This window comes from Trachurus japonicus, chromosome 20 (genome assembly GCF_045865225.1).
Source record: "Trachurus japonicus isolate A0001 chromosome 20, Traja_1.0".
In the NCBI taxonomy this organism is placed as follows: Eukaryota; Metazoa; Chordata; class Actinopteri; order Carangiformes; family Carangidae; genus Trachurus; species Trachurus japonicus.
Window position 1 is genome coordinate 532757 of NC_140926.1, and position 12486 is coordinate 545242.

Below are 12486 nucleotides of genomic sequence, written 5' to 3' on the forward strand. Positions count from 1 at the left end.
CGGCGGGAAAGGCGGGACTTCCTACGAAAAAAAATATCACGTCCAGTTCACCACAACGGCATAACAACATAACAACATAACACGGAGGCTCCCGGTGTTGGTGACGGTCGGCTATCGGCCCACGGCTCCAGAGCTTCACTCACACTGTATTTCCTGTCCTTTGTTGTCATGACAACGGTTGCTGGGCAGGAGGCTACGTAGCTTAGCCCCAGAGGAGGAGCAACAAACTAAACTCCAGACTGTACCTTTAACGGTTGGCGGTTGGAGGTTTTTTTCTCCGACTTCGGCTTCAGTTGCACTTTTCCAAGTCGGAGTTCCGAGTCGTCTCGAACGCAGCAAAAGAAAACAACAACAACAACAACAACAATGACGAGTGATGACATCACCGAGTTCAAAGTGCTAAAAACAAACAAAAAAACAAACATCACAAACTCCTCCCCCTTTACGCTCGCCGCCGCTCGACACCTCGGATCGCTACGGTAACGACTCCCAGTTCGCTGTGTGTGTGTGTGTGTCTGTGTGTGTGTGTGTGTGTGTGTGTGTGTGTGTGTGTCACTGGAAGGCGTGGTGGAAGCGCGGCAGCGTGGGGGCGGAGCTCAGCGTGGATATGAAGGGGGGGGGGCAGCGCGTCCTCGGGGCCGTCGTTGGGCGGCGGCGGCAGCTGGACGAGCGGCGCCGGCGGCTCCTCGGCGGCGGGAGAATAGACCACGCCCCCTCCCCCTCCTGAGGCCACGCCCCCTCCCCCTCCCGAGGCCACGCCCCCCCCCAGCTGGCTGTACGGCGGCCCGTTGAGCGGCAGGAAGTTGAACAGCTGAGAGAAGTCCATCAGAGACGAGGACGAGGCCAGAGAGTCGCCCGCCGCCGCCGCCGCCGCCGTGGACATTTTGGACACCTCCGGGGGCTCCAGCTCCAGCTTGGAGGGGGGGGGCAGCTGGTTGCCGGGGGCGACGGCGGCGGAGGAGGAGGAGGGCATGGCGCTCTGCAGCTCCATCAGGTACGACTCCAGCTGCTCGCGCTCCGTGGCGGCGGCGGCGGCGGCGCCGTATGAGGTAAAGGACGCGGCCAGCGGGAACTTCAGAGAGAAGGGGAGGGGCTCCGAGTCCAGGACGCCGCCCGAGTACATGCTGAGCTGCTGCGGTTGCCGCGGCGACAGCATCCCCGCCCCCGGGAGCTCGCCCTTCACGGCGGCGGGGGGCGCTAGGTCGTAGGCGGCGGCGAGCGGCTCCAGCAGCGAATCAGACGGCTCGGTCTTGACGCGCAGCAGCTCGGCGGCGTGGCTCTTCTTCACGTGGCGGGTCAGGTGGTCCTTGCGGCCGAAGCGCTGGGCGCAGTACTGACACAGGAAGTCCTTCCGCCCCGTGTGCACCACCATGTGGCGCCGCACGTCCTTACGCGTGTAGAAGCGGCGCTCGCAGTGCTCGCAGCGGTGCTTCTTCTCTTTGGTCCCGCCCGACGACTTGCCGGCGTGCGTCTTCAGGTGCTCGAGCAGAACCGCCGTGCTGGGGAACGGCTGCAGACACACCTGCAGAGGAAACATCCAAGAATATAAGAATATAGGTCTGATTTCCTGTTAAAACTAATCTCATTATACCTATACATATACATACATAAAAAAGCAGCTTATTTTTAGACACTTTTTACTTCTTTCAAGCAGATTTTCTCTTGAAATAAGTAGAAAAATCTGATAGTGGAGCAAGTTTTTCTTCCTTATTACAAACACAGAAAACTTTTTCTACTTATTTCAAGTGAAAATTAGTTTGAAACAAGTGAAAATGATAAAAAAAACAAGTAGATTTTTAGGTTATGAGTCTTATTTTAAGTGGAAAGAGATTAGTTTTGACTAGAAATGAGACATTTTGACAAGAAATAAGACAAATATTCTTGGAAAGATCTTGAGTTTTTGCAGTATTGCGATCATTTTTTTGATGATTTTTAAATCAATTTTTTTTGTTAAATGTTAAAATGTAGCAGTTTACCTCATTCTATATCTCATTTTCTCAGAAAGGTTTCAGAAGCCTGTTTTTTCTATACTATAGAAAAACTCTATACTCTAATTGGCAATTAGCGTAGAATCGCAATTTAAATCGAATGGGCAAGACAAGGCAATTTTATTTGTTTAGCCCGTTTTTACCACCAGTTTGTCTCAAAGGGCTTTACATCCCATCATAACAACATCCTCTGTCCTTAGACCCTCACATCCACTGAGGAAAAACTCCATGGAAAACCCTTTTCACAGGGAAAACCAGGAGAAACCTCAGGGTGAGCAACAGAGGAGGGATCATCACCCAGGACAGAGATGTTGTTACAGACAAGAAAACAGTTTACAACAGAGAATGTGAGAAACATGGAAATGTTAGCGTTGTTGATGAAGGCAGCCTAGAAATGGTAGAAGAATGGGATGGGGAGCAAAGCGTGTGTTCCCAGCTCTACCTGGCAGGTGAGGTCTCCGCTGTTGGCGGCGTGCAGCGCCAGGTGGCGCTTGAAGCCCAGCTTGGTGTTGTAGCTCTTGCCACACTCCTGGCAGGAGAAGGCCTCCTTGTACGGGTCGTGGGTGTGCAGGTGGTTCTTCAGGTGATCCTTGCGGTGGAACATCTTCTCACAGTATGAACACTTGTGGTTTTTTTCTGGCGAGTGCGTTGCTGTGTGCCTTTAAACACGTAATAAACACAGATTACACGTAATAAACACAGTAACAGATTACTTGTCATAAACACAGAAAAAACCAAACCAAAGGGCCGGTGCTGAGTGCAAACAATAAGCAAATTAAAGAAAACAAAGGTACTCGCAACTCTGCAGGATACGCTGAGTCCTGCAGAGTTGCGAGTACCTTTGTTTTCTTTAAAATGTCAAAAACACAGTAACAGATTACATGTCATAAACACAGTAACAGATTACATGCAACGGCTTTACGTTCTCAGGAGACAAAAAAAGGTAACTGTAATCTGTTACAGTACAGAAATGAATATGCAGGGATGTTCGATACCACTTTATATTCAGACCAAGTACGAGTACTCACTTGAGTACTCACCGATACCGAGTACCAATACCAGTCGTACTTTTGATATGTTTATTTAAGTGTAACGGAGGTCCGTGGGTGTAGCCACAGTGCTACGAGGTACCAGTCAGGAGAAGTGAGGGCGTGTGGCGGTTAGCGGTGCTGAAGTTAAACTCACTCACCCATAAAGACGTGCTAACCCACCTGCCAAGTGGTCAATGACCTCTTGGTGAAACGGTTAGCATGGTCGCTGCAGGAGACACGGGTTCGAATCCCACTCAGGGCAGATCACAGAACAACCTCGGTCACATTGGTGCCCTGAGTGGGTTTCGAACTCTGCTCTCCAGCACCGCGAGTGACGATGCTAACTGTTTGGCCAAGAGGTCATTGACCACTTGGCAAGCGGGTTAGCACGTCTTTATGGGAGAGTGAGTTTAACTTCAGCACCGCTAACCGCCACACGCTGTCACTTCTCCTGACTGCTACCTCGTAGCACTGTGGCGATACCAGTCCACCTCCGTTACATATGTGCTTGTTTCTTAGTGTTTTGTATATCTGTCTCACTAAAAGCTTTTATCTTCTCCATCAGTAAACAAAGACGTTTTATTCTTTGTGAACAAAAGCAGCGGTAAGGTATTTGTATAAAGGAACAAAATAAACTTTAGTTTTTTGCCGTGAGTATCGTCGTCTGGTATCGGCAGCCTTTACTAGAACCAGATACTGTGAAATAAGGACGATATCGGACCGATCCAGATACCTGGTATCGTACTGGCCCATTCCTCACATCAGCCGAGTGTAAAGTGAGATTAAACAAGGTCACGTTGTCTGAGTCACTGTTCAGTCTGTTTTTACTTCCTGTTTGTGTCCCGTTGTAGAACTATCATACATGTTGCTGTTTTCCACCTCCATCATCTTCTCTCCTTCCTCCATGAGGACTCTGACTGACTGATGATTCTACCATCAGAGTTTATCCTTTGTCTTTTATTTTGAAATTAACCGGATGCTCGGTGCGTTTGACTTCCTGTTTGCAGTGATCTAATCTAATGCGTGATATTCTATCTAAAAGTAATCTGGTACATTCCTGTAATGTAGTGATACTTAGAGTAAGTATCTGGTTGCAGTGCGTACCGTAGCAGCTTGTACTTGACTATAGGCGTTATGCCAATGGGCCAGTCTGACTAAATGTTGGACTGTCCCTTTAAGTAGCAGCAGTGCGTTACCGTAGCAGCTTGTACTTGGAGACGAAGGCCTTGCAGCAGTCTGCGTGCGAGCACCGGTACGGTCTCTCCCCGGTGTGCGAGTACGAGTGAACCTTCAGCTTCTCCAGGCTGTTGAAGGCTTTCTGACACTCCTGGCACGGGAAGTTCTTCTTGGGTTTCCCGTCGGCACGGCGACGCCGGCCCGTTGCCGGGAGCGCCGGGAGCGGCTTGGCTTTCTCCAAGATGTGGTCGCGGTGGCCCTGCGTTCCGGTCGCCATGGCGACTACGGCAGCACCGCTACATGGACTGGGGCGCGGCGGCCGGCGAGGTCTGACGAGGTCGATGGTCTCTCAACACGGGCCGGACTCAGAGGCCTGAGGACAGAGAGACAAAGACAGGGGGACGGGTCAGAGGACAGGGACAGACTCAGAGGCCTGAGGACAGAGAGACAAAGACAGGGGGACGGGTCAGAGGACAGGGACAGAGGACAGACAGGGGGGACGGGTTAGAGGACAGAGACAGACTCAGAGGACGTAGATAAACTCAGAAGACATAGACAGAAGACAGAGGACAGACTCAGAGGACAAAGACAGACTTCGAGGACGTAGATAAACTCAGAAGACAGAGGACAGACTCAGAGGACAAAGACAGACTTCGAGGACGTAGATAAACTCAGAAGACAAAGACAGAAGACAGAGGACAGACTCAGAAGACAGAGACAGACTTCGAGGACGTAGATAAACTTAGAAGACAGAGACAGACTCAGAGGACAGAGGACAGACTCAGAAGACAGAGGACAGACTTTGAGGACGTAGATAAACTCAGAAGACAGAGACAGAAGACAGAGGACAGACTCAGAAGACAGAGGACAGACTTCGAGGACAAAGACAGACTTCGAGGACGTAGATAAACTCAGAAGACAGAGGACAGACTCAGAGGACAAAGACAGACTTCGAGGACGTAGATAAACTCAGAAGACATAGACAGATTTAGAGGACAAAGACAGACTTCGAGGACGTAGATAAACTCAGAAGACAGAGGACAGACTCAGAAGACAGAGACAGACTTCGAGGACGTAGATAAACTTAGAAGACAGAGACAGACTCAGAGGACAGAGGACAGACTTTGAGGACGTAGATAAACTCAGAAGACAGAGACAGAAGACAGAGGACAGACTCAGAAGACAGAGGACAGACTTCGAGGACAAAGACAGACTTCGAGGACGTAGATAAACTCAGAAGACAGAGGACAGACTCAGAGGACAAAGACAGACTTCGAGGACAAAGACAGACTTCGAGGACGTAGATAAACTCAGAAGACAGAGACAGAAGACAGAGGACAGACTTAGAAGACATAGACAGACTTCGAGGACAAAGACAGACTTCGAGGACGTAGATAAACTCAGAAGACAGAGACAGATTTAGAGGACAAAGACAGACTTCGAGGACGTAGATAAACTTAGAAGACAGAGACAGACTCAGAGGACAGAGGACAGACTTTGAGGACGTAGATAAACTCAGAAGACAGAGACAGAAGACAGAGGACAGACTCAGAAGACAGAGGACAGACTTCGAGGACAAAGACAGACTTCGAGGACGTAGATAAACTCAGAAGACAGAGGACAGACTCAGAGGACAAAGACAGACTTCGAGGACAAAGACAGACTTCGAGGACGTAGATAAACTCAGAAGACAGAGACAGATTTAGAGGACAAAGACAGACTTCGAGGACGTAGATAAACTCAGAAGACAAAGACAGATTTAGAGGACAAAACAGACTTCGAGGACGTAGATGAACTCAGAAGACAGAGACAGAAGACAGAGGACAGACTTCGAGGACAAAGACAGACTTCGAGGACGTAGATAAACTTAGAAGACAGAGACAGATTTAGAGGACAAAGACAGACTTCGAGGACGTAGATAAACTCAGAAGACAGAGACAGAAGACAGAGGACAGACTCAGAAGACAGAGACAGATTTAGAGGACAAAGACAGACTTCGAGGACGTAGATAAACTTAGAAGACAGAGACAGATTTAGAGGACAAAGACAGACTTCGAGGACGTAGATAAACTCAGAAGACATAGACAGAAGACAGAGGACAGACTCAGAAGACAGAGACAGACTTCGAGGACGTAGATAAACTCAGAAGACAGAGGACAGACTTCGAGGACGTAGATAAACTCAGAAGACAGAGACAGACTCAGAAGACAAAGACAGATTTAGAGGACAAAGACAGACTTCGAGGACGTAGATAAACTCAGAAGACAGAGACAGATTTAGAGGACAAAACAGACTTCGAGGACGTAGATAAACTCAGAAGACAGAGGACAGATTTAGAGGACAAAGACAGACTTCGAGGACGTAGATAAACTTAGAAGACAGAGACAGATTTAGAGGACAAAGACAGACTTCGAGGACGTAGATAAACTCAGAAGACAGAGACAGATTTAGAGGACAAAGACAGACTTCGAGGACGTAGATAAACTCAGAAGACAGAGGACAGACTTCGAGGACAAAGACAGACTTCGAGGACGTAGATAAACTCAGAAGACAGAGACAGATTTAGAGGACAAAGACAGACTTCGAGGACGTAGATAAACTTAGAAGACAAAGACAGATTTAGAGGACAAAGACAGACTTCGAGGACGTAGATAAACTCAGAAGACATAGACAGAAGACAGAGGACAGACTCAGAAGACAGAGACAGACTTCGAGGACGTAGATAAACTCAGAAGACAGAGGACAGACTTCGAGGACGTAGATAAACTCAGAAGACAGAGACAGACTCAGAAGACAAAGACAGATTTAGAGGACGTAGATAAACTTAGAAGACAGAGACAGATTTAGAGGACAAAACAGACTTCGAGGACGTAGATAAACTCAGAAGACAGAGACAGATTTAGAGGACAAAGACAGACTTCGAGGACGTAGATAAACTCAGAAGACAGAGACAGATTTAGAGGACAAAACAGACTTCGAGGACGTAGATGAACTCAGAAGACATAGACAGAAGACAGAGGACAGACTTCGAGGACAAAGACAGACTTCGAGGACGTAGATAAACTTAGAAGACAGAGACAGATTTAGAGGACAAAGACAGACTTCGAGGACGTAGATAAACTCAGAAGACATAGACAGAAGACAGAGGACAGACTCAGAAGACAGAGACAGACTTCGAGGACGTAGATAAACTTAGAAGACAAAGACAGATTTAGAGGACAAAGACAGACTTCGAGGACGTAGATAAACTTAGAAGACAGAGGACAGATTTAGAGGACAAAGACAGACTTCGAGGACGTAGATAAACTCAGAAGACATAGACAGAAGACAGAGGACAGACTCAGAAGACAGAGGACAGACTTCGAGGACAAAGACAGACTTCGAGGACGTAGATAAACTCAGAAGACAGAGACAGAAGACAGAGGACAGACTCAGAAGACAGAGGACAGACTTCGAGGACAAAGACAGACTTCGAGGACGTAGATAAACTCAGAAGACAGAGACAGATTTAGAGGACAAAGACAGACTTCGAGGACGTAGATAAACTCAGAAGACAAAGACAGATTTAGAGGACAAAGACAGACTTCGAGGACGTAGATAAACTCAGAAGACAGAGACAGATTTAGAGGACAAAGACAGACTTCGAGGACGTAGATAAACTCAGAAGACAGAGACAGACTCAGAAGACAAAGACAGATTTAGAGGACAAAGACAGACTTCGAGGACGTAGATAAACTCAGAAGACAGAGACAGACTTCGAGGACAAAGACAGATTTAGAGGACGTAGATAAACTCAGAAGACAGAAGGAGACCGTTAGAAGAGGATTTTCCTACAGAAACCAGCTGAAGTGGACGGACGAGGACGAGGACAGAAGACGAAGAGGACTCTGTGTCCAACAGGTGAGACGTCAGAAGTTTATTTTATAATAATTAAGTTTAAATGTTTTTTTTTTTCTGGTTAATTAGATTGAAACCTTTCAGAATAAAAGCCCAGAGCTCAAACACGGAACAACAACACGTTTATTAAAGTTAAATAAAGTTCAATGAATTATTAAAGTGAAAATCAACATTTTTTTATTATTTTACTGAGATTCCAGTTCAACGTGTTCATCTCCCTCTGGTTTTAGATTTAAATGAAAGAATCAGCTGATTATTGATCATCTATAAACACAAGAAACAAACGACTGGAGCATCAATAAAGATTTAAATTAACCAGAGTCATTGAAACTGATATTTCAAACAAAGAAATGTAAAGAATTTCACCTTTAACCTTTTAAAACACAGATTTAATTTAATAAAACTGAAGTGAGCTGGAAGTTGACAGATAATGAGATCAATAATCAATAATAATAACTATTTATATTCTAATTTGACATTAACACAGAGTGAAGATCCAGGAAGTTTAAATGATCTGTTTTCTTTCTTCTGTCCAGTTTAATAATAATAATTAATTAAAACTGTGACGTCTCATTTCTTATCATTATTGATTATTTTAATTAACTGTATCATTAATGTGAGAGATGAGTCTTTTATCTGAGACACTTGAGTCTGCACCGATTCAGAACAATTAACTCAATCACTATAAATAACTACAATAATAATGAATAAATGCTTTATAATTACTGAGACTCATTAAATCTTGAAAATGTAAAGACCTGAAAATTTTCACATCAATAAAACTAAAAAAAAAATCTTTAATAAAGAATAAATCTCATTTAATTCTATTTAACTTTATTTATTTCTATTTGCTTTTATTTCAAAAGGTAATTTTACATTCAGTAATTCATTTTGGTAAAAGGTTTATGTTTTTATATAATTAATAATTATAAAATAAAAACGTGAATGGTGATGATAATAAAACAGTGTTAGTATATGAACTAATTCATGAATAGAAACAGAAACAGCTGATTCACTTTTAGTTGATATTACTACAAAATAAAAGCACAGGAGAACTCACTGTTACATGGACACTAATGAGAAAGTCAATCAATCAATCAATCAATCAATCAATCAATCAATCAATCAATCAATCAATCAATCAATCAATCAATCAATCAGCTCAAAAGATATTAAACTATAGAAAACCTCCTGTCAACAGCAGCAACATTAAACCCTGAAGTAACACCAGTGAGTCACAATAACACACAATAATACACAACTACAACCACTACACTGCAAAAACTATAAATCTTTACAAGAATATTTGTCTCATTTCTAGTCAAAATGTTTCATTTCTAGTCAAAACTAATCTCGTTCCACTTAAAATAAGACTCATCACCTAAAAATTAACTTGTTTTTAGATCATTTTCACTTGTTTCAAACTAATTTTCACCTGAAATAAGTAGAAAAATCTGCCAGTGAAAGTAAGTTTTTGTGCTTTTTTAGTAATAAGACAGAAAAACTTGCTCCACTATCAGATTTTTCTACTTATTTCAAGTGAAAATCTGCTTGAAAGAAGTAAAAAGTGTCTAAAAACAAGCTGCTTTTTAATGTGATGAGTCTTATTTTAAGTAGAATGAGACTTGTTTTGACTAGAAATAAGACAAATAGGCTGTAGTTTTTGCAGTGTAGTTACTACTATACTACACAACTCTACCCGACGATAACAACAGATCAATACAACAACAACAACAACAACAACAACAACAGATCAATAACAGTGACATCAGCAGCAGCAACAACACAACAGCCTGTTGAGCCTCAGTGACGCTGCTCTGAGGATCGATCACAGTGAGTGTGTGTGTGTGTGTGTCTGTGTGTGTCTGTGTGTGTGTGTGTGTGTGTGTGTGTGTGTGTGTGTGTGTGTGTGTCTGTGTGTGTGTGTGTGTGTCTGTGTCTGTGTGTGTCTGTGTCTGTGTGTGTGTGTGTGTGTGTGTGTGTGTGTGTGTGTGTGTGTCGCTGCAGCAGCTTTATTATTGATCAGCTGCTGATCACCGGATCGATACCTGCTGCCTGCCTGTCTGTCGGTCAGTGTGTGACAGACGAACACACACACACACACACACACACACAGCTGCACACTGCCGCACGGTGCAGCCCGGTCCAGGTCCGAGTCCAGGCTGTGGATGGATGCTCTGCTCGGTTCGGTTCTGGCGTGCATCTGCAGCCGCCGGACTCGGACATGCGGCCGAACCCGGCGCGTGTGTCTATGTGTGTGTGTGTGTGTGTGTGTGTGTGTGTGTGTGTGTGTGTGTGTCCGCCGCACCGCTGCTCTTATTCTAGAGAGATGAGCTCGTGCAGCTCCGAGCTCAACTTTCTCTGCTCAGTGAGCGCGTGCAGCGGCGGCGGCGGCTCGGTTCTGTTCTGCTGGTCGGGACCGGGACCGGGACCGGGACTCGGACCTGGACCGGGTCTGGTCTCTCCTCTCCGGTCTGGTCTGCTCTGGTCTGTGCGGCCGAGCTGCTCTGAGCTCTGATTAACACCAACTTTCCCCAGCAGCAGCTTCACCCCTCTCTCCTCTCCTCTCTCTCCTCTCTCATAATTTAAATAACCCCGATATTTTAATTCAACAACTGTGTCACCGTTTACTTCATTCACATCAAACTTACCCCGGACGCTTTAACATCCTTTCTGTTGACTTTTTCTTCACTTTCAACTATTTTCCGAATTTTTAATAATTTTTTTCTCATATTTTTTGCTAGACGCGGCGGGCCTGAAAATTGTTTGCTTTCCCCTCTTTCGAGCAGCCATTGTGTATGCGCTGCGATGCAACCGCACTAGGCTGTAGCCCCGCCCCCCGCTGCAAGCCCCGCCCCCCGCAACGCCGTTTCTCCACTCGTGAGAGGCGCTGCCGCTTTCCCGCCACAGCCGCGTCTAGTCCGGATCGATAAAAGTCACTTTGCGGACCCGTCGGGTTCACTACGGACCGTTTTAACCCGGGTTAGTCCGGTTTAGTCCGGGAGGAAGAGCAGCGCGGCCGCGGGGAAATGCCATTGGTCCGCCCGCAGCTGTCGGTCTCTGCGCTGTAACTTTTCCGCGGCTCCCATTGGCCGACAGCAGCTGCCAATCAGGTGTGACGGTGAGGCTGGTCTTCCTGCTGCGCGGTTGGTGCAGCAGAGGAGGATGGAGCGGACGCAGCCGGCCGGCCGCCATCTTGGGTCGGTAACAGGTCAGTTTCCTCTGCTAATAACAAGAAAGCTATCAAAACTATAAATCTGTGCTCCCACTTTAATATCTTTAATTCAATTTAATTTCCATTGCTCATATCCCCTGGTGTGTCTTACTTTTTTCTTCTCCTTTTTATTTTTTATTTTATTTTAGGCTATTTTTTTACTATTATTTATTTCTATTTATGTATGTACGGTATTTATTTTATTGTCACGTCTATTCCATCTTGGGTCGGTAACTGCGACCCAGTCATCTGGACTAAAACAACTAAAAGAACCCGAACCCTAACCTGCCTTTTGTGACTCCCATACTGAGACTCTTATTCATCTGTTTTGGAAATGTGAATATACCCATAAACTGTGGCAAGATATTTGTAGATTCATTTTAGATAATAAAAGCTGTGATTTTGAGCTCCTCTTGCAAAATGTCCTTTATAAAGAGTGACGCTCCAGCTGAAAAAGAATATGTTTTAATTAATCTCATTTTAATTCTTGCAAAGTTTTATATCCACGAGTGTAAATTTGCCAAAGTAAAACCCATTTTTTGTGTTTTCATTAAAGAACTGGAGGTTTATTTCAAGTCAGTTTCCTCTGCTAATAACAAGAAAGCTATCAAAACTATAAATCTGTGCTCCCACTTTAATATCTTTAATTCAATTTAATTTCCATTGCTCATATCCCCTAGTGGTGTATCTTACTTTTTTCTTCTCCTTTTTATTTTTTCTTTACTATTATTTATTTCTATTTATGTATGTACGGTATTTATTTTATTGTCACGTCTATTTGTTATCCAATTGTTATTAAGATGATGCTCATCATATGAATTTATGCACTGTTTGTGTATTTTGTAAAGCAATAATAAAGTTGTTAAAAAAAGAAAAAAAAGAAAGAAAACTACTCCATGTAGGCCTATTGTTTGGCTTCACTGACAATCCATCTTCTAAAGGAAAACAATAGGCTACTATATCATCAATCTTATTATACAGTACAGTTAGCCAAATGGCACATTCATAAATGTCGTTAGACTAATCAAAAAACACTTTTTCTTATTTTTGAAAATGAAGCCAAACAATATATTAGCTAAGTCTATTAAAAAATCCATCAACATCAATTTAACTTTATAAAGTTTTTGTATGAAAGCTTGTCTATACATTGTATTGTCTGTATTGAAACCCCCTGGCGATG

General features: G+C 44.5%; 1 protein-coding gene across 1 annotated transcript; it reads right to left on the reverse strand.

Moving 5' to 3' along the window:
• Nucleotides 1-552: 552 nt before the first annotated feature.
• Nucleotides 553-10924, reverse strand: LOC146965782 (zinc finger protein PLAG1-like). Its single transcript, XM_085763086.1, is given in 5 exon segments — nt 553-621; nt 623-1522; nt 2431-2647; nt 4216-4568; nt 10744-10924. Coding segments are annotated over 4 exon segments (1443 nt in total). The 5' UTR covers nt 4473-4568; nt 10744-10924.
• Between the last annotated feature and the right edge of the window lie 1562 nt (nt 10925-12486).